The sequence below is a fragment of the Solea senegalensis genome, linkage group LG16, assembly GCF_019176455.1.
Source record: "Solea senegalensis isolate Sse05_10M linkage group LG16, IFAPA_SoseM_1, whole genome shotgun sequence".
In the NCBI taxonomy this organism is placed as follows: Eukaryota; Metazoa; Chordata; class Actinopteri; order Pleuronectiformes; family Soleidae; genus Solea; species Solea senegalensis.
The window spans coordinates 12,972,762-12,993,743 of record NC_058036.1 but is presented as its reverse complement, the minus strand read 5'-3'; the positions used below and the strand labels follow the sequence as shown (position 1 = coordinate 12,993,743).

Below are 20,982 nucleotides of genomic sequence, written 5' to 3'. Positions count from 1 at the left end.
TTTGTACCTTTCCTGTGAAAATTGAAGTACATTTATTAGATTACTTTTCAAGTATGGTAAATTTAAGATATTTTGAGACCTATACACCAGTTGGCTGAATGATTTAAGCACAGTGTTAAGTTAATGAGATCCTAGAAATGAGATTAATTCCAAATGATTGCACATCAAACTAAAGTACTCGTTATTTAAGCTCACAACAGAGACAGACACACAAAACGGATTAAATGATTGAAAAAAAAAGAAAAAGAAAACACAAGTTACATTACTAAACACTTTAATTTTCCAATTAATAGTTGTTTTTTTTCCCAGCAGATGGACATTTCACAAAGAAACACAGCGGAGTCAACAAATAAATAACAAGTACAAATAGATACAAGGGAAGGAAATAAATAACAGCATCACAAAGACCAGCAGCATCTTACAAACACAGTAGCTGACAGAGGCAGACACAGACAACGGCCATTTGACCTTCAGGGGCGGCCATGTTGGCTCGTTCCATCTTTACTGTACCAGGAAAACACAAAGCTTTTGGAAGATTGTTGTATTAGTTACCTGTTCGATGAATGTGTGACACCTACAGTGTCAAATCTCAAGTGTTTACATTGGACAGATTACACCGAAACAACACGACCGAAAAAGGATGTTGTGATGACGGATGCAAAAACTGCAGCCAGCACACGCTTGTCTATTCCTGCTGAGAGTCTGTCCAAGATCAGTTTGGAACACCAATAAAACAGTTCCAACAAGATGTGAGTACACGGTGGAACAGCACCTATTAAATGCTGGAAAGACTCAACAGTGAACTTGGCTGCGACATTCACATCACACCATTGTTTTCAGCCAAGTCTTTCCTGATTTTCGGTTTTGGCCAACACATTCCATTTCGGTGCATCCCTCATAAATACTGATAATCTACCAAAAGCTTTGCGTCCCCCTTTGTAAAAACATTTACCGACTGATTTTTAAAGTGATAGTTCAGGGTTTTTAAAAAAAAGTGAGGTTGTGTAGGGTACTGACACAGTGTCCCGTCAGTGCCAAGAACAACCAGACGCCCAACCACACTGAACAAACATGGCTGCCAAAAGGGACACAAAGAAAAGACAGATTTTAGCTACGTAAAAAAAGACTCACTACATATAATCTACTGCATCAGTGGTTCTGAAACTTTTTAGAAGTCAACTACAGACTTTTCACAGAAGGCAAACATTTATTCCCAATAAGATAAGATAATATTTGCTCTCTCATCATTATCCTCTTCTTATCCTCCTTCACACAGTGGAATAGTGTAATTAGATTAAGATGGAGCAAGAAATAAGGTGATTCAAATTATTAATATTGAATTTATTATATAGTTTGATTTTCTACTCTGGTCAAAATTCCTCTGAGCACATATCCTGGTATAGACAGTAGAACAGTATTTCTGATTTTCCTCCAAGTACCACCAAAGGAAGCTTGCGTACCACTGGTGGTACATATACCACAATTTGAGAACCATGGTAGGTATGTTCAGCACTGCAAGCTCCACCCTGAAGGTTCCTGACATTTCAGTACTACACTCCGTCTTTCTGGGGCAACAAAATCCACCCAGTGCGGCAGAAACCCACATGATTCTAAGTTATGGTCCCAGGAGAGTCCCTAGTTCCTTTAAATCTGTTTTCCCAGTGTGTCTCTGCTGACAGCCAGGTTTTCTGTGATAGCACACCTCCATGTCTCAGGCTCATTCCTGGGGCCCACATACAATCACTTAAACAAACCTGAACTATCCCTTTAACATGCTGACCCTGTGCCATGGTGACATTTTAAAAGCCGGTGCCAACGACATGAGTTTGAGACTGTGTTCCTGTCATTCTTGATGTGAATTTCTGGCGTGTTTGCTTCTTTAATTAGTTGTTTATTTTCGTTTCAAAAACAGGGGTAAACATTGTGATTGACAGCTGAGACGGAGTAGCCAGTGATTGATCGAGCGAGTGTAATGGCGAGACGTCAACACCATGGCTCCACTCTCACTACTCACGCACAGACTTCAATGACCAGCACAAGATGGCAGCTCCTGTATCCAGGTTAATTTGGCTTCACATTTGTACAGTGGGAAGAAGAAGAAGTAAAGACGAGTGATTCAACCTTCTACACGGTCTAGACTTGGAGCACACAGTACAGAGGTACATTGTAGCATTATTGAATACAGCAAATTTCATATTTGCATGAAAGCCTGAATCTTTTTCTTACTTTTCTGAACTCTTTGTCAACTATGCCACATTCTGACTGCAGGACATTGATTTGGTCGATAAGAAAAGACAGGAATGAAGCAGCCTCAACAAGCCTAACCCATGTGAACATACGAACAACTATTTATACAAGGTTCAGTGTCATCGCTTAGACGAAATAAAGCTTGTTTAAGTCTGACCTTAATGTGACCATAAAGGATTCATTATAGTGAGTGACCTTTGTGATAAAGGTTTTAATGCCACACAAGCTTAAATTTCAATGTGACGGTTTAAATTCAAACGGTTCGCTTTCTTCTCTTCTTCTATGGGATTAAATGGCAGATCGCATCCATGATGTTGCAATACTGCCACCTTCTGGAATTAAAAACTCACTAAATCTTTGTGCAGCTTTGCTACAAGGAATGGAAAATAACAACTTCATATCTCTACAGTTTCAGGGCTGCTTCTCAATAGTGCTTTGAATAAATTACAAAAAACGAAAAATCAGGTGAACTTCCCATTTAAAATCAAATGATGAGAATTTCCAATGAAGTTGCAGTGAGGCTGTGTCGGGGTTGTCGATTCCTACTGTATACAGCAGTTCTGGCCCACAGTATCTTTGCAGCGCAGACACAGTTTAGGTTTGTAGTTTTCGAGGTAAAGCAGCTGCTTGGAGTTCAATGCCCCACGCCGCTTCCTAATTACAGAGACATAATGCTCAAAAAAAATTTATGTACAGACAGAAATGTCAACTCTGGAGGAGAAGCAGAGCACTATATACTCACATTCTTATGAACTGCACTGCATCTTCATATTCCAAACCACACTCAATTAGAGCCAAGGCCACCAACACGGGAGCTCTGAGGATATAATTTCATTTTGTTTTTAGATTTGATTTACTAAATACACTTTGTCTTCATGATATTTCTACCATTTACTGAATGTATTTCAATGTTTGTACAAATAACATGTATTAAAATAAAATGTCTAATCTCTATACTGTTATACTGTGAATCTTAAATTTCCTTAATTCTTACCGTCCTAATCCAGCAACACAGTGCACAGCCACACAGGAACCAGGCTCATCTCTGAGCTTTGTCTGCAGCAGGTTCAGCCAGTCCTCCACCACCTGGTCTGGTGGAGCCGAACCATCATCAAAAGGCCAGTCCTGGAAAAAAATTCAAGTATTTACTTTGTCTGCTGAGTTTTTTTTTGCTGCCAACATTCATGGTCTCTCATTACGTGCCGACTTCTCAACTGACCATTAGAACTTTTCCATCAAAGGTCTCAGCTGAGTGAGTTATTCATGCATTACAATCTTCCATTTCTTACATCAGAGAAAAAGATGCTTCAAAAGAATTCAACACTTACCAGAACCTGTATGCCTTCTTGTTCCACTGGTGCCTTATCATACGTGGCAGCACACACTCTCACCAAAGTGTTAACGCCATATGCCTTCAGATCCTATAAAACATATTTCACACACCATGTCACTTTTGTTTCATCTATAAAAGAAGACAAACAACAATTTTAAAAAGATTTGAATAATACACTACCTCTATAAACCTTCCCAGTTGTGCATTGGTGGGGTTGTGAGTGATGAGGAATCTCAGAGAGCCAAAAGAGATTTCCACTGGAGCTGGTCGGTTCATTTTTAGACAGATAAAAGGTTTTTCGACGAAGAATTAAAAGTAAGAGAGGTACAGTGCTTTAAAAAAAAAAGGAGATTGTCAAAGAAATAAAAGTAAAACTCCTTCTATTTCTTCTCAAAAGTAGCAAATAAAAAATACACTTAACTAAATGTAAATATGTAAATATTGTATTGATTTGGCAAAAAAAATTTAGTCTAACAAAAAAATAAAAAATTTAACTATTATTGGCAAAGAAAAAAAAATGGGATTACAACACGATTGGATGAAAAAGACCTAAATTCCAGGGGAAAATGAGGATAGAAAAAGGATCTATCCTTCAATCCTTCAAATTTCTTAGCCCATTCAATGAAGACTTGTACGAGTCAGAGGTGAAGAGGGAAGGAAAAGCAGGAAAGGAGTAGAACAGACAAGAAAGTCCTGGGCTAAAATCAACTCCACCCCTTCTCCCCACGACAGGTGACAAACTGAAGGTTGGCTTTTCTTCATATGGGTTCAACGAGGCAAGAAGGACCTGTGGGACAGACACATATTCATCGATTAGCTCTATAACAACATATTTATGTTGTATCACAACTTCAGTGTTAACTCTTCTTGCCAGCACCTATGGACTGTAATCTGGTAAACACAAAATGTATGTAAATCAGCCTTCCTACTACATACCTGTGTGAGTGAATGGCAGTGTTTAGCTTACTGCGGTCTCCTGTTCACTTGTCCACAATACGCATTAGGTGCTGGGCTTGGCAAAACTCCCCTCCAAGACACGCAAACGCCATACATGTGCAGCCTGAAAAGAAACAAAGGCAAACAGGTTAAGGACGTGGAGACCCGTAGTGCAAACAGGAAGGACAGCACTGCTGTAAACACTCACCGCGATGAGAGCTGAGCAGACTCAGGTTCATTGAGCGGACACAGGAGAATGTGACGGCTCTAGGATGTAGACACACCATTGATGAGGATGATGATGCTGTTTTTCTGTGTCTAGGCTGACAACGACCCGTGAGCTTGTTGCTTTCCTGCTTGGTAGAAGGAAATGTGTTGTTCAATATCACTTATTCCATTCAGTTTAGATAAAGCATCATCAAAGGCATGCAAGCGTTTGATAACCGTTTCAATATTTTGAGCTGACATAGGGCGATAGGTGGGGTACACCCTGGACAGTTCGCCGGTCCATCACAGGGCCACATATATAGACAAACAACCACCCACTCTCACTTTTCAATATTTTTGAAATATTTTTTTTATTGTGAATACAAGGTAGGAGAATGTACCAGTTTGGGGTAAAGAGATTTTGGGGCTGCAACTAACAATTATTTTCAATATCGATTCATTTGTCGATTACTTTCTCGATTAATCGAGTACTTGTTGGGTCTGTAAAATGTTGATCAGTGTTTCTCAAACCTGGAAATTATGTTCTCAAATGTCTTGTTTTGTCCACAAACCAAACTCATTCTGTTTTAATGATTTCTTTGTTATATGGAGCAAAGAATCCAGAAAATATTCACATTTAAAAAGCTGAGAAATCATAAAGCGGGTTTAAATTATTTAAAAATCGTCAAACTCAAATCGTCAAAAATAGTTGTTGTTTTTTTGTTTGTTTTTAAACCGATTAATCATTGCAGCCCTAGGAAACTTAAACTGAATGCCGAGATTAATTACAACCATAATATATGTATATTAAAATATAATATGCTCATGTTTTAAGGTTTAAGTTTATTGTGCACAACAAAACACAGAGAAGTGAAACAACAAAAAAATCTGTCTGATACGACATGGGTCCTGTTCATAAAACACTTAGCTTAAACTTCTCAAATCTGGACTCAATTATTACAGAGCTCGGTGTATAACTGGGTGATTGTTTAATGTCCCTGCAGCTGAAACTATGTTCACAAACAGCAACATTAGCCCACGTTAGCTACGGAGACATGACGTTAGATTACGAAGCAGCTAGCTTATCGTCACTGCTAGCAGCGTTTCAAAGGGACATGCATCATACACACAATTCTAAAGACAATGCAAACTAAGTACAAATGCTAGTGTAAGATTTGATAAACTATTCAACACCGCATTCAGACAGTAGGTGTTCCGCTAACCAGGTCATGTAGAACCATGTCAACGACCGTGTTCCCGAGTACACAGCGGGCTAACATTCCCAAGCTAAAGCAGCTACCGGTTAAAACAACTGCCGAATGACAGCAAATGCAGTGGGTAATTTAACAATGGTAGCAATACCATTTTCGACGTCAACCATTCACATTAAATTCAAATACTTACAAAATGTAGAGAGTCGGCGAAATATCCAGACGCTTCTAGTGACAGATAACGGTCTGGAAGGAAGACATGTTGAACTGAAATGGTAGAGTCAACCACAAGCGTTACACTTTCCGGTAGAAAGTTTATAAAAATAAAACAAGGAACTATTAACGTGGCAAGCCAAGGTTTTATTGTAGAGGGTAATTCTGGTAATTTCCGGTAAAATGTAGCATGCTTCTCGTAGGTTTTACATTTAAAGGACAAGAGAAGACGCTTACCTGTGAAAATGAAGATGTCGAAAACACACTGGTGTTGGTTTAACGTCAATGAAAAAAATTATCCGGCCAGAGTATCCGTTTTGAGGAGATTTTAATGTTTATAAGCAAGGTGTACATCCACAGCACGAATCCGTGTGATTGTAAATGCACGTAGTTAGGAGGGTTAAGGTTAAATAAAAAAAATCTTCAAAGCCATTCATCACATGAAGTTCTGAGGTCATGTGTCCACACTTTACTTAGACATTAATGACCGAGATCATATTTAAACTGATCATAATGACAAGTTTCCTCAGAGTTTCACATCATTTTATGCATACATGAAAATAATACGTTTCACAACGAGGATGCGAGGATCATTGAAAGCAAGGCTGGTCATTAGCGCCATCTACTGTCCAATCCATCCAAAATCCATCACGGTATGGTCAAACCAATTTTAGCGCCCTCCTTACAAAGGCTTTACGGTAAAAAAAAAAAAACGCATGCGATCTAATGCACCAAGCTGATTTGTAAGGAGATCGATTTCCGGTTTTCAAAATAAAACGCTGACAGCACAGGATCTCAGAGTGCACGTTTGAAAGCACATCGTTAAATGGAAAAAAATATGTTTTAGAGACCTAATAAATTGTAAATAATATCACATTGTTTCTGTTCATGAAGTCCAAACAGTGACAGAATAATAACACTGCAATAACCAAAAAGTTACACTGGAGCTTGAGTTGAGGCTTGAACAATTCAGTACATTTATTTGGTGAATCCCAAAAATATTTCCACTGACCCAGTCTGTGGGAATGACTTCTCTATTGAATTCAAAGGTTGCATTCACAGACAGATTTAATACCGATACAGATTTGACCGTTCACATATCTACATCTGTTCATGTGAACATAACTCTTCTCCTTCATTGGCTTTGCCGTGCTAGTGGTGCAGGTCGATGACGACGACAACGCTCACACATGTAGGTAAAAACTAAATGTATATATTAGATATACACTCATCTGCTGCTTGACAAATGGCACTGCTGTGTTCTTCAGCTGCTGTATTGCATCTACTTCCACATGTGTTTAGAGATTATCCTCAAACCATGGATGTAATGATGTTTTTTTGAGTTATTGTTGCCTTTCTTTCATTTCATTTTGCACACGTCTGATCATTAGATATTTGCTTTAACAAGCACTTGACGAGGTGTTTCTAATAAAATGGCCATGGAGTGTTTATCTGCACTCGGACCACATTTTGAAGTGACACACGTCCGATTTGAAAATCATAATAGACAATCCCATTTCTGTGTCCAGGCAACCAGAATCAGGTCCAAGTCATACCACTGTAAAACATTGTATATGAGTCATTTCAGCCTGGTGATGTGGACGTTTTCATGGAGCTGTGCTCACAGCCTGTTTTAATTGAAGTTGGGTTGACATTTAACAGCTTTTACATCATCGTATTTTATACAGTTGTACATTTTCAAATAAACTAAGCTACAGAAACTAGTGGACAGACTATTTATTTAAAGGTAAATCTGTTCGCTGTTCTGCCGTTTGTACTAATTGCCCACTGTAAACAAACACACATTGTATTACTCTCCACAGGCTCCTCAGACCTGTGAAACAACATGGAGGGTGTGGCCTTTTTCTCTCTCACTCCCTCACCCTCCCTCACCCTCCCTCACACACACACACACACACACACACACGTTTGCACAGCTATTCTTCTTAGAACCCTGAAATTACTCCCATTTATCTGGACAGTTTAAACAAAGCATTGTCCCTACTGTCAACCATAACCGGTTAACCCTTACTTTAACCTAACCACAATTTAAACCATAGCCCTAAACTTCAACCAGTTCCTCAGAAATGTCTTCCTCATTAGTTAAGGGACTTTATTCCCTTTCCCCTTACCCTAACCTTAACCTTAACCTTCACAACTAAAGGCTTAACACGAAACCTTGACCCAAATCTAATCTAAACCTAATTCTAACTTCAGCCCTCAGGACCTGACACAATGCCCTCACTCCCTATGGTTTATCTGTTTTCTGGTCCTGACAAATATACACATGTACAAGGACACACACACACAAAGGTATGCAGGTTGGCAGGGATGGATGTCCTGTGTCCTCGCTCATATGAGTCTGTTTCTTTACCTATTCATAAGGTGTTCGGTTCCACGGCTCGCAGGGCGTGGAGTTTCCATTTCCTTTAAACTGACAAGACAGGACATGTGAAGTGGCTGTGTGTAAATGTGAGTGCATGTGTTGTGCGTGTAATGACGTAGCAGCTGCTGAATCTGGTTTGGCAGGATTTCTGAAGAGAGGGCGAGAGAGCAAAGGCAGACCCACAGAGAGAGAGAGAAAGGAGCTGAAGACAGGGAGAGCCACACTTTCCTTCACTACATTTAACTTCTCTGTTGTAGCTTTTGTTACTTTCTCCTGCTGCTTGTCCTCATCTTTTTTGGGAGGTTTTGAAGCAAGGTTTCGGCACTAGGTAAGTGTGTAATTTACTTACATTTGACTGTATCGCATGGCTGAAGGGTAAACAAACGGCTGGTGTGTAAATGGTACACAAAGTGAGTGACAGACAATCTTTTAGTCTTGTTTAGCCATAAAACAAGATGGATACTAGCTGTAAGTTGTGCCAATAAAGAGCAAGTTAAAACTGGGGAAAAAAGACGCAGGGAGAGAAACTTGTGCTTTTGTTATGACTAAGACACAAAACATCTCAAGAGAGGGAGGAGATTGAGCAACCACTGTGAAAAAAATAACTTCAAAACCCAGAAAGTGGTGTTTATACAGTATTAACTCAACACACAGAGGCGTGGTTGACTCAAACTTCCTAACACTAAATTTTTCCACATTCCCCTCATTATATATAAAGAATCCGATTGGTTCCCTGTGTTTCACTCAGATTAGTAGATGTGGGTTACATAATGAAAACACAAAGTTTTATTTCCTTGTGTCCATTTAAAAGGTCATTTTACACCAATATTTGATTTTTGGGATTAATTTTACAGTCTGATAGATATAAAACCACAACACAGTCCTCCCTGAGGTTCAAAACCATGTTGAAAGAGGAACATTAATCTACATTGGAGTTCAACGTTTTAACATTGAGAAGGGTCAGGGAACCGAACCACTCATGTTTTCTCAAATCTAAATATTTGAGTCTGTTCTAAACAGCGAGTGGACCGACCCTCCACTGCACTGGAAATCATTCAGGATGGCGTTAAAGATCCCATAGGGATTTCATTTGTCGTCTTTTCCAGTAACAAAGCAGGAAATAATCACAGTTATGTCTTCTGTTATAATGTACTTGTTTCTGTAAAAAGAAAATACGTCTTAAGAAACCACACACTCACATAACTTCCATCACGTAATTACTAACTGCTGTTGACTGTAAAAGCAGTGGTTTGGCAATTAACTGCAGCAAATACGAACATAGAAACATGAGTACAATGTCTGAAATGGAGTACAGACAGAATTTGTATGTCTGTTATTGTTTTGAGCTAAAGAATAATCAAAAGTTAAAAGGTGGAATGTATTCTTTACAATCTCAGCTATACATGCCTGTGTAATCCAGAATTCAAAAGAAACCTGACCGATTGTGTACCCTGGATTTTCATTGCCGTACATTTGTAAAACCACACTTGGAGACCAGTATCTAGGCAACATAAACTCAGAAACCACACATTCATGGTTCCAGCAGGGGCACTTCAAGAAACTTTGGGGGCCCTGGGTAAAGTGGACCAGGGGGTGCCTCGTGGCACTGAGCAAAGTTAGATGGGATGTTTGTGGTTGTATGGTTGTTGATGGTGATATTTAAGGGTGTTTAATTGTCATGGCTGTCGATAAAACAGATGTTCTTGGGGGGGGCTTCTCAGCTCGGGCCCCAAAGCAATTGCCTGCCTTGTTTTACATAGAAGAAGAAGAGACATATCTCTATAGGTCACATGTGGTCTGCCAAACGAAAAGTGAAATTATTTTAATTTAGCCGATACTGAAGGTTAAATAATTACACTTTTTATATAATTGCATGAATTGTTGTTTTTCATTACCCCAGAATGAGGCTTTTATATCGGGAGCTAGGTTACCTCTATGGAGGCCACAGTGGACAAACTAAACATATTTGGTGTTTTGATGCTATAAGTGAAGGCTACATAGATTCTCCAATACACTTGGAAGGGAAGAGTGAGGTGAGGGATATTCAGCTGCAACATGCGACTTCTACATTTTACACACTGTACCTTTAAGGACAATCAGCAGATGAAAGGCACATGACAAACAAAAAATACTGGGTCCTGTCTAAATGTTTACATTTGACTATGATCATAATATACGTTTGTTTTACAGATGAGTCCTTTACAATTTATTCATTTAAGTATTAGTCAACTCCAATTTAGAGCCGAATCAACCAGGATTGATCCAGACTGAGCCCTGGGGTTTGTCCCGCACCCAGATGGGTTTGATTTTATAGTTGCAACACACCTGGGGTCATGTGAATTAAACCAGACAGACTTTTTCATTACCATCAAACAGCAATGTTTCTTTCACTGTGTTAATTCAGCAGCAGCATCAGACGAGCAGAGCAACACAAAGAGAAAAGTGCTGTCAGATGACACACACACACACACACACACACACACAGCAGCTGTGTGTACAGAGCTAACAGCAGCACGGGGAACACTGATCAGCCACAACATTAAGACCAGCATTATTAAATGTTTAATGGAACATAATACATATCTTTTAAAAAGGTTATTTCAATCAAAAGAAAACAAACAAACAGAATGTAGCTTTGGAACTTTAAAATAATGAACTTCAAAACTTTACTGAAGCAGAAAGCTGGATTGACACTGTTTATTTTATTGATTTCATTAAATTAAATTTGTTCCAAGGGCCTATTATTACTTACCTACTGATTTTGTCTGTTATTTTAAAATGTATTCTACAACCAGCAGATTTTATGCAAAGCTTGGTTATAGCATGAAGGTGTTTATACAAAAAAGGCATTTAAAATTGTACCTTACCTTTGTTCAGGGGCGTTACAACAGGGCAGGCAAAGCAGGCTCGCCGAGAGGGGGCCTCCCCTGAGAGTGCCTGAATAACATAGAAATGTAATTCCGTCATTCATTTATGGACTCTTTAATTGGATGGATTCATGTTCCCTGATCATTTATAATTGTCCATTTTAATATAAAATATTTTACTCAAGTAATTTGTAGTTTCTTTTCCTTATGGATCAATCAACCAATGTATTAAAAAAAGACCTTTATTAATAAAGTTTAGTCATAATTCACTAATCACAGAACTATTACAGCTTTTAGACGTCAGGTAGTCCAAAAAGAAAAGGTCCCCAAAGTCCCTTAATATAGTCCCATGTTGTGGATCTGAATGAAGACCACTTTCTGAAGATCTTAAATTTGGGAAAACGAATGAAAAACTTTGATCTTCCAATGCAACTAATAACATAAGAAGTGAGACTGTTTTGTCTGTGATAACAGCTGCTTGTCCTCCATGACCTCCTTCACATGGAGTAGAGTTAGACATTTGCTGCCTTCCTGATCAACAAAGTATTCACATGTACAATAGGGTAAGAGAGCTGAGAGTGGACATTGATTAATACTCCTCCATTTCTATAAAAGAAGATGTATGGCCTGTCAAATAGGCTAGTTAAATAGTTAAATAGTTATTTATCGAATATACTACCTTTTCAAATCCTAATGCCCTGTGTGTTTTCAGTGTGGCGAACATGTACCAGTTCACCAATGTTACAAAGAGAAGTTGTTTGAGGGAGTGGAGCTGAAAATGAAAATGTAAATACTGTCCTACTGTTGCTATAAATGTAGTGAGAGATGATACATTTAACCATCAGCTGCTGCGGAAGTAAAGAATAGTTTTCCACTCTGAGCCCGATGTTATCTTTTGTGTGAGTGTGAGCCTTCACGACCTCAGAGATGGCGGAGAACTGTGTTTATAAAGGTGGATATCTCGCCCGAGAGACTTGCAATCACACTGGTATGAATCAGACATGCCTGCGCACGCTGTGTTTCGGGTGCAGCTGGTGTATCTGGTATTACCATTCATGTCACATCCTGTAACGCGTTGGATGCAGCAAGGTGTGGCTACTGCCTAACATCGCAACTCCAAATATGTCTTTCTCTCAAAAAAAGAAACACAGGAAACACTTCTTGTATCTTGTCGCGTGAGGATGGGACAATGACAAATATCTCTTCTTTTCTTGTACAGGGTGCACTTGTATATCTGTCAGCCGGGCCAGTACAGCCGCAGTGATGAACTGGTCAGGACTGGAGAGTCTGCTGAGTGGAGTTAACAAATACTCCACTGCCTTTGGGAGGATCTGGCTGTCCATGGTGTTTGTGCTGCGCGTGCTGGTGTTCGTGGTCGCAGCTCAGAGGGTTTGGGGAGACGAGAGCAAAGACTTTGTGTGCAACACCCGGCAGGTAACATGGAGGAGCAACACTTTTACACTTTTATAGGATTCTTTGCTTTACGACTGAATGGCATCATGAACATCATGCCACACATTCACGTTCAGTTGGCTTAAACCATTATTTTACAAAGCTCCAATAAGAATACAGCAGCTGTAGCCTGTAACTAGTTTGGAAACACTTCATGTCCGGATAGCCATCAATAAATAAAAACAAAACTAACATTTGTGGCCCCGTACAACACTGATATCAACATTATTTCCTGAGGACCAGATGGATTGATTTCCTCGCTCACTGACCCGTCTACCCATGCGGTTCATCGTGATAACGTTGAGTGTGTTCTTACATGATGGGGTCAGTATGAACGACACACAAGTCCTCGCAGCGCTCTCTCGCCTCCACTTGGCATCCAGCAGTTGTCAGGCAGGAGTCATCGCGCGCTTTTTTAAAAGGCAGGGCATTGACGAGAGAGCAGATGTGAGGGGGTGGGATGTACTGTATCGTTTGCACTGTAGCGTGTTATTGCAACTTTTTGCAGTCTCCCTCAGCACACACTCACACACGCACACGCACACACATACCCAAGGAACTTCATTTATTGATGACTAACTGGTTGTGTAACAACAATTATTGACTCAAAAGCTTTAAGGGGCAAAAGGCTCTTTACACTCAAGGTCAAGGTTACACAGTTTGGGGCCTGCCACAGAAAAGGTTTAAAGTTTGGAGCTCGGAACACGCTACAACTCACCAGAACAGGGGTGAGATGTGATCACTTTGTAGGAACAATCTGTGGTGTAAATAATCAAATGATGGCTGAGTTGAATGATGAAACTGGAACCCTTAAATTGTGTGAACTAGTACTGCTGTGTATGCACAGTATCATCTAACGGCAGATTCATTACTTTTAAGTGGCTAAATGATTCTTTTTTCCTTCCCTCCCTCTAGCCTGGCTGCACCAACATCTGCTATGACCACATCTTCCCCATCTCGCACATCCGTCTGTGGGCGCTGCAGCTGATCTTTGTCACCTGCCCGTCCCTGATGGTGACAGCTCATGTCAAATTCCGTGAGGTAAAGGACAGGAAATATGTGGAGCTTCACCAGGGCTCTCATCTGTATGCCAACCCAGGCAAGAAGAGAGGCGGGCTGTGGTGGACATATCTGCTGAGTTTGGTCTTCAAAGCCACATTCGACACAGCATTCCTCTATATTTTGTACAGAATATACCACGGATATGACCTGCCCAGGTGAGTGTGGCATCTTGATCCTTTCAAGTTCAAATATGGGGTGGTATATACTCAAGCTTGAACTTGACTTTGTTTTCTTTCAGACTCTCCAAGTGTTCACTGGAACCATGTCCCAACACCGTCGACTGCTTCATTAGTCGTCCCACAGAGAAAAAGATCTTCATGCTGTTCATGGTGATATCCAGCGCTCTGTGCATCTTCATGTGCATCTGTGAGATGGTTTATCTCGTCGGCAAACGCTTCAGCAAATTGTTCAGAGTCCGACACGAGAACCAGAGACTCATATTTGCCGATCAACACGAGCTCACTGAACTAGCTCCACCGAGGTCCCAGTATCGGAGGACTGATCCAACGCTAGCAGAGAGTCAGCTGAGTTTGAACAGGAAGGAGAAGGTGCGAGAAGGCACTACGACGACAACACTGTAGGACACGATGACCTCTAATCTGTGGATTTCCTTCTGATGGGTGACCACACAACAGGAAAACTATCAAACCAACGGATTAAATGGCCGATCCTGAACATTGTGATTCTGGAATCATCAGAAAAGGAAAGACACATGACCCTCTCTCTGAGAAGGATCGCTGACACTGGGTGCATGTTGCAGTACATGGAGAAGATGACTACTTTTGTGATACTGGAATATCACAGTGTCCTCATTTCGCTGGCTGACAACATGCAGAAAGACATTCCGGGAGGTTTACAGCGCCAGTGGAGTCATTGTTAGATTCATTGTTGATCTGTGATCAACAGCAATGTGTATAAAATTGTACATTCCAGCACTTGGTGACATCAGCATTGTGGTTAGCTTTGTTGAGAGCCTGACCGAGGAAACGGCCCCATTTACACCTGGAATTAAAATGCATTTTCTGTGATTGGAATCAGATAGCACCTGACCACTTGTAAGTACGGGTGTAAATACACCCAAGACTTCAGGAGGTGGTTGGAGACACATGCACATCGGTTTTCTTCCCCTACTTCGAAAAGCAAAGAGGAGACTGTACAATAGTGCCACTTCACGTGTGGCTAACATTGTTGTTGTTGATATGGCAGCGCATAGGGTGTGACGCTGTAGTTTGTTGTTGGATCTTTGAGGGGGAACGACAATGATGACCTTGAGATGGACAGATGTTAATACCAGGTGTAAATGCATGTGAAGGTGAAGTGCTATCCCATCACAGAGAAAAACATTCTAATGCCAGGTGTAAAGGGAGCCATTGAGCAGTTAAATAGATGTTCTATGTCGGGGGAAACTAGGAATATCATGAGCAGAGGAGATAACCTCTGTTTACTTCCAAGATCCAAATCTAAACGCTAATTTAGGAAGTTAGGGAGGCTAACAGGAAGTAATTAGCTCAAAGACAACATTGCTGGCAGAAGCTGTGGGTTACTGCTGATTATTTAATGTGTCCATTTAATGGCTGTTGGTTTAAATATAAATATTTGCATTTTTACTATTTAATATCAGGGGACATGGTGGACTGTAGGACCATAGGACTTTATATAAAAATGAATGTAATCTTCCGGGTTGCAAAACAAACTCGACTATCGAAGCTTTGAGATTGCATGATTTGACAGGCGCCATGACAGGAGGTTCACAGATGTCACTGGCAACTAAGCTGTTGGAGGAGACCAGCTGTCAATCACACTGTTGTTGTGTCCACTCATATGTGACGTGTCTGATCATCTATTTTCCTCTATAAGGGAACAGAATTTACAAAATTGTTCATCATATGCTCACGAAGGCGACGTGAAACAAGCGATTGAAATCTCAGGAAAATGTTCACTAATGTTGTTAATCAAGAGAAAAGTAGGTTCATTTTCCCAATCCATTCAAAGACAGCTTAAGACAGGTCTTAAGCTAAGCTAAAAGGATCATGTTTAAGGAGCTCTGTGTGTTTTTACTGCTAAATCCAATGTTAGCATCACTTGCTCAGTCTTGCTCAGAGTTTCAGGCATTACTGTTTACAAGACCGGGGGTTATGATATGTGTAGAAAAATCTCTTTAAACCGGAACACTAGGAGACAGATCACCTGTTGAACTCAAAGCATGTTGTTTCCACACAGAGCCGGCCCAAGGCATTAGCAAACTATAGTGGTAAGGGGGAAAATTCTATCCTATTCTGTTCTAAATCTTTTGTTTTTATATGATATTTAGATATCTAAAGAATGTTGAGATTAAGTGATTTGGTTAATTTTGTAGTTGACGATTGCTCACTAAGTTTTAAAAATCAAATAAGATTTCATTAAACTGGTTTACTTGTTTAATTCAAATCCAGTGTCGCCACACTTAGTGCTTAAGTGCATTTAATACGAATGTGATATTACTGCCCTCTAAAGTAAGAAAAAAACAAACAAAAATACAAGAGTGACACTGGTTTGGAGTAAATAACATATAACTATAATTAATGCAATTTATAGTGTAACAATTTATAGTGTCAAGCACAGGCTATTCTGAGGTGGTGGCAAATTCAGCTTGGGGCTCCATAAACTCTTGGGCCGGCCCTGTTTCCACCACTGGAAACAGCTCAGCAAATAAAGAGTGTGTTAAAGAAGAGTGAACTGTCTCTTAAATCCCCTGTCATTGAAAATATAATATCATCCACATTGAGCTACTTCTCTTCCAACTAAACTGGAATGTCCTTATAGTTTCTTTTATAGACACTCTTGTTTTTTTCTTTTACTATAACAATGACAGAATCGATTGCTTTTAAAATAAAAATGCTGATCAAGCTCTGTGTCCACACCGTCTTTCATAGTGTTTTCTCCATCGACAGGATTTGCATAATGAACATTGTGATCCTGCTCATGGTGAGAGGGAATGCACGTTCAGCCAGTTTAGGTTAGACTTGTTGAGTTGGGCGGGGGGAGGTGCAGTGCAGGACCTTAAAACTTAAGTGAACTTTTTTTAGAAATTGACCAAACTTGGGTTTCAGCCAACTTGTCTGATCCATCTTAAATCTTGGTGGATAGTTTAATTTAGTTTGGTTAATTTGCACAATATAAGACAATTGAGGGGCTGTTGCCTCACAAAAACATGCAGAACTCAATTGGACACTACTTTAAATAAAATGCCTCATGTGGAGGATAAAGCGACACGGGACTACGGGTGGATGGAAGACAAGTGAAAGGAATATAAGGGAAGATGAGAAAGCAAAGAACATTTTAGAAGGGAACTCTCTTCAACATTAAACATCACTATCTTCCATCAGGACAAATTAGGCCCAACAAAGCGTTTCCGGCCGACCCAAAGGGAGTACTGCACCATGAATAATAAATACGTAGATCAAAATCTCATGAAATTAGTATGTCATGCTCAAGGGCAAAAATCTAAAGTGTCATACTGAGCGGTACAAGTGGATGTGGGCGATCACATCATGTCAAGATGTCGTAGTCATGAAATATTTACAGCTGAACTGTACTCCAGAGTGGCGGCAGTCATGCACCAAAAGCTGAGCGCCTACTGCCAGAGTTGACAACACAACTGTAGGTATGTGGCAATTAAACCACCAGAGGGCGCCACCCTTCAAGAGACACAGTCTTGGTTTTACCTGCGGCTGGTGTTTTACTTAGCAGGACACAGCAGAGAATCGGCTTCTCTCACAGCAGATATTTTGTCACTTTTTAGTAGGACACACACAGGTGTCGCTGATAACCTTCACAATGACTCTGAGATGGAGAAATCATTACCCCCTCTGTCATAATAGGACTCATTTCAAACCAAGCACAAAGTGTGTGTGTGTGTGTGTGTGTGAGTGTGAGAGAGAGAGAGAGTAAATAAAGGGAGTAAATAAAAAGGCGAAATGTGGATATTTGATTTGAGGCTGAACTCCTGCTGGTTTTATAGATCTATACAGAAATGTGTATGAAAACCAAACATAAACCAGACCATTAACCTTACATAGGTGACTCACAGACTCACCTACACTGGATTCTTTACCATAAAGCACGAATCACGTATGTTATAGCTCCTACGCATGGCATTTAATTATTATTTCTTCAGCTTCCATTCAAGGTAAAGCACTCTATGAGAACAGAATTATACCGCACTCACGTGTAAGTTGAAATGCTGCGCCATTCACTTTGAGCGTGGCTTCATCACATGTTGCTGAACTGCATTGTGCATCTATTGCTTGTGTTGCTTGCGGAGGATGTCAGGTGTTCAATGTTCCAAGCAGCCTAAGAGATGTCACTTGCAACACTATAGCTAGAACTTACCCTTCATTCATTTGATTATTTACACCAGTGATATCCTATTTGTCCTGTCAAAATGTCTTCTATGAAGAAGGCCCAGTTCAGTCCAGTCCAGTCCAGTCACAGAAAAATCCTCAGTGTCAGCTTCACTGTGGGCTCAGCTCTTGAAATGCAATATCAAAGAAACCACCAAGAGCTAATTGAGTCACTGTCTCAAATACGGTTGACTGTCGGGAACATAAAGGAAAAATTCTGGACCGCATATTTTCCACATTTTAAAGTAATCCTATCCAGCAGGCCAGCAGCCTCTGCGCTCAATACTGGTAATTCTTTTAGCACAGTATTTCCTTCACAGAATATTAAATGAAAGACATGAAGTTAAAGCTTTACACTGCCACTGACACTATTAAAAGCATGGCTGCCAGCAGGGACACGTGAAGGACAAAAAGAATTCGGAGACTCATAATAACACCTAACCCCATTTCAGTCTACAATAACTTACAAATACATGAACTGATTTATCGTGTCAATAGGAAAGTGAAATGTGTGAGTCTTTTTCCTCCAGAGTCCAGAGATACAATCAGTTTGTGTCATTTAGGTAAATGCCAAATAAGGACTTCAAACACCAATGTCACAAAATTAAACATTTGAACTTAATGATGGAAGCAGCAGTGGATTCAAAACTGCTGTGTGCTGTGATGTGAGACACTGACAACAGCAGTCAGTGCCTCATACGAGCTTCAAAAGCCTGAACTATGACTGATAACAGGTAGGGGGCCAACAACACTGTGGGATTCTATCATCATGATACAATTAAACCCACCAAATCACACCACTTCACGTCAATGTCACAACACCCGACGATCACGCGTGACATGTGTTCACAATCTCGTCTCGGTGTTACACACCGCCACCCTCCTCCCCTCCTGCATGAGAGCTTTGTCACTTTAGGAATTTGAATGTGTCAAGTGTGAAATTTGCCAAAACATTACATTCAAATGATGCAGGTTCTCGCACATGTGACGCACACGGGGCAGTCAGCTGTGTGTAAGATGCAGACTAGAGGCCCTGGTATACTTCCACGCACACGCCACGTGTGCCAGAGTGCGTGCCACATGTCATACTCATGGTATACTCGCGGGTCAGGGTCCTCGGGTGGCGGTACAAGTCTGGACACATTCCTACCAACGAAGAAGAGAACAATGCTACAGCTCCATCGGACACTTCTGGTTCGAGTGGCTCAAAGTTGGGCAGGGAGTTGTCAGCCAGTTCGAGGGTTGCCAGGTTGAGGCTCGGGTGACTATCTTTGACGACTACTTCTTTTGTTGTCTTTGTTGGCTTAATACTCGTCCTACCGGTGGGGCGGAGGTTCAGTTCCAAAATCTGGGCTGTACACAGAGCCGGATTAAATAAATGGACTATACTAGACAGACTGTATTTTTTGGGCCCCCCTCCATCGATGTTATTTATGAATTGAAATCTGAAACTTACCAAAGTTACTAATAAAAGTTACTATGTAAAAATTCACATTTTACATAGCGTAGTCTTTGGTTACGAGTTGGTTCTTTGTATGCCAAAATAAGTCATGTGTCGTATATTAAACAGTCTATCAGACTATTTTTGATTTTTATTACCTTATTTATACGTTACTACAAGGCTCTATTAAGTGCTATTAAATTATCCTTATCTTCTCCATTGCGAGTGTCATTGTTAAGGCAGTAGTACCAGTAAATCACTAATAGGTGTCAGCATTGCTATGTAAACAGAGCAAATAAGACAAATGTTGTAAGCTATTGCATTTTGCAGAAAATCTTAATTAAATGTGTTGATTAAATTGAATAGTTTAATAAGTCGTCAACTATACAAAGACCAATAAAAGTTTGCAGTAAGAGAAACTGTGCTGTAGTGGTAAAGAGGTTTATTTTCATGGACAAGCATCACCTCTCTTCCATTTTCTGGTATTCAACACTCAGACTGTCCTCAGAACGCCCTGACAGCGTCGCGCCATCAGGGCGAGGAGCGTAAATCGTCTTGAAACGCGGACCAAGTCATTTTTAGGTTTTGATTGTCCCTCTGTCTGGGCCCCCTGCCAATCGGGCCCTAGGCACGTGCCTAGTTTGCCTTTGCGTTAATCCGGCTCTGGCAGTACGTGCAGCCTGCGTGTTGCGCGTTGATGATGCCTTGTGGCCTTGTTTAGACTCAAGCCCAAATCAGATTTTTAAGCATATCCAGATTGTATCGAGCTTGATTTTTTTGGCAGTGTGGACAACTAGGCAAAACACATGAGATCTGATTTTTCCAAAGCTGATTCAAACCACATACGGATGTGTTTCCAAATGTGATTCTGATCGGATCTGTTTCAGCCTGACAACATTCAGCTTAGGGCCCCAAAAACTCTGGGGACGGCCCTGTACACAGCTTAGCAAGAAAAACCTCTCACTGATGTGGTGATGATGTGTATTATTCTTCATTAACTTGCTGCTTTTCTTCTCGACTGGTGAGGAAAGCCAAGTTTACAAGTAGGATCCAGAGAGACGGAAGTTAATTGTGGGCGCGTTAAAAGACTGACACAGTGGAAGACAATAGTTTAAAAAATGGGACAAAAGCATGGAAGACAACAAACCGTGGGAGGACGAGACTCCACATAACCATTAGGGACAGAAACAGGCACAGATTTCTGTCGTCCTTTGTGTTTATCTTTTTATCTGTTTTAGAAATCCA

The 20,982-nt window shown here is 40.4% G+C and overlaps 2 protein-coding genes across 3 annotated transcripts; one reads left to right on the top strand and one right to left on the bottom strand.

The window, feature by feature from the left end:
* Nucleotides 1-855: 855 nt before the first annotated feature.
* LOC122783359 (protein tyrosine phosphatase type IVA 2-like) lies at nucleotides 856-6,241 on the bottom strand. 2 transcript variants are annotated; one of them, XM_044048112.1, is made up of 8 exons: nucleotides 6,128-6,241; nucleotides 4,725-4,872; nucleotides 4,517-4,640; nucleotides 3,761-4,367; nucleotides 3,576-3,668; nucleotides 3,242-3,372; nucleotides 2,990-3,064; nucleotides 856-2,901 (listed from the first exon to the last, which is right to left on the bottom strand). In XM_044048112.1, exons 4-8 carry the CDS (start codon nucleotides 3,854-3,856, stop codon nucleotides 2,790-2,792), a joined length of 507 nt encoding a protein of 168 aa, XP_043904047.1. In that variant the 5' UTR covers nucleotides 3,857-4,367; nucleotides 4,517-4,640; nucleotides 4,725-4,872; nucleotides 6,128-6,241; the 3' UTR covers nucleotides 856-2,789. The 2 variants fall into 2 exon arrangements, with proteins under 2 accessions (XP_043904047.1, XP_043904046.1); XM_044048111.1 differs by having other exon boundaries at nucleotides 4,725-4,869.
* Nucleotides 6,242-8,711: 2,470 nt separating this feature from the next.
* gjb9a (gap junction protein beta 9a) lies at nucleotides 8,712-16,800 on the top strand. The gene is made up of 4 exons (XM_044046741.1): nucleotides 8,712-8,861; nucleotides 12,620-12,834; nucleotides 13,768-14,069; nucleotides 14,153-16,800. Exons 2-4 carry the CDS (start codon nucleotides 12,664-12,666, stop codon nucleotides 14,493-14,495), a joined length of 816 nt encoding a protein of 271 aa, XP_043902676.1. The 5' UTR covers nucleotides 8,712-8,861; nucleotides 12,620-12,663; the 3' UTR covers nucleotides 14,496-16,800.
* The last annotated feature ends 4,182 nt before the right edge of the window (nucleotides 16,801-20,982 follow it).

Bases quoted from the DNA above. Each gene is read 5' to 3' on its own strand.
- LOC122783359 (XM_044048112.1), bottom strand. From the start codon at position 3,856: ATGAACCGACCAGCTCCAGTGGAAATCTCTTTTGGCTCTCTGAGATTC. The intron at 3,669-3,760 runs GTAGTGTATTAT...TATGTTTTATAG, and splicing joins AACTGGGAAGGTTTATAGAG to GATCTGAAGGCATATGGCGT. The intron at 3,065-3,241 runs GTAAGAATTAAG...TTATATCCTCAG, and splicing joins TGTGTTGCTGGATTAGGACG to AGCTCCCGTGTTGGTGGCCT.
- gjb9a (XM_044046741.1), top strand. From the start codon at position 12,664: ATGAACTGGTCAGGACTGGAGAGTCTGCTGAGTGGAGTTAACAAATAC. The intron at 12,835-13,767 runs GTAACATGGAGG...CCCTCCCTCTAG, and splicing joins TTGTGTGCAACACCCGGCAG to CCTGGCTGCACCAACATCTG. The intron at 14,070-14,152 runs GTGAGTGTGGCA...GTTTTCTTTCAG, and splicing joins CACGGATATGACCTGCCCAG to ACTCTCCAAGTGTTCACTGG.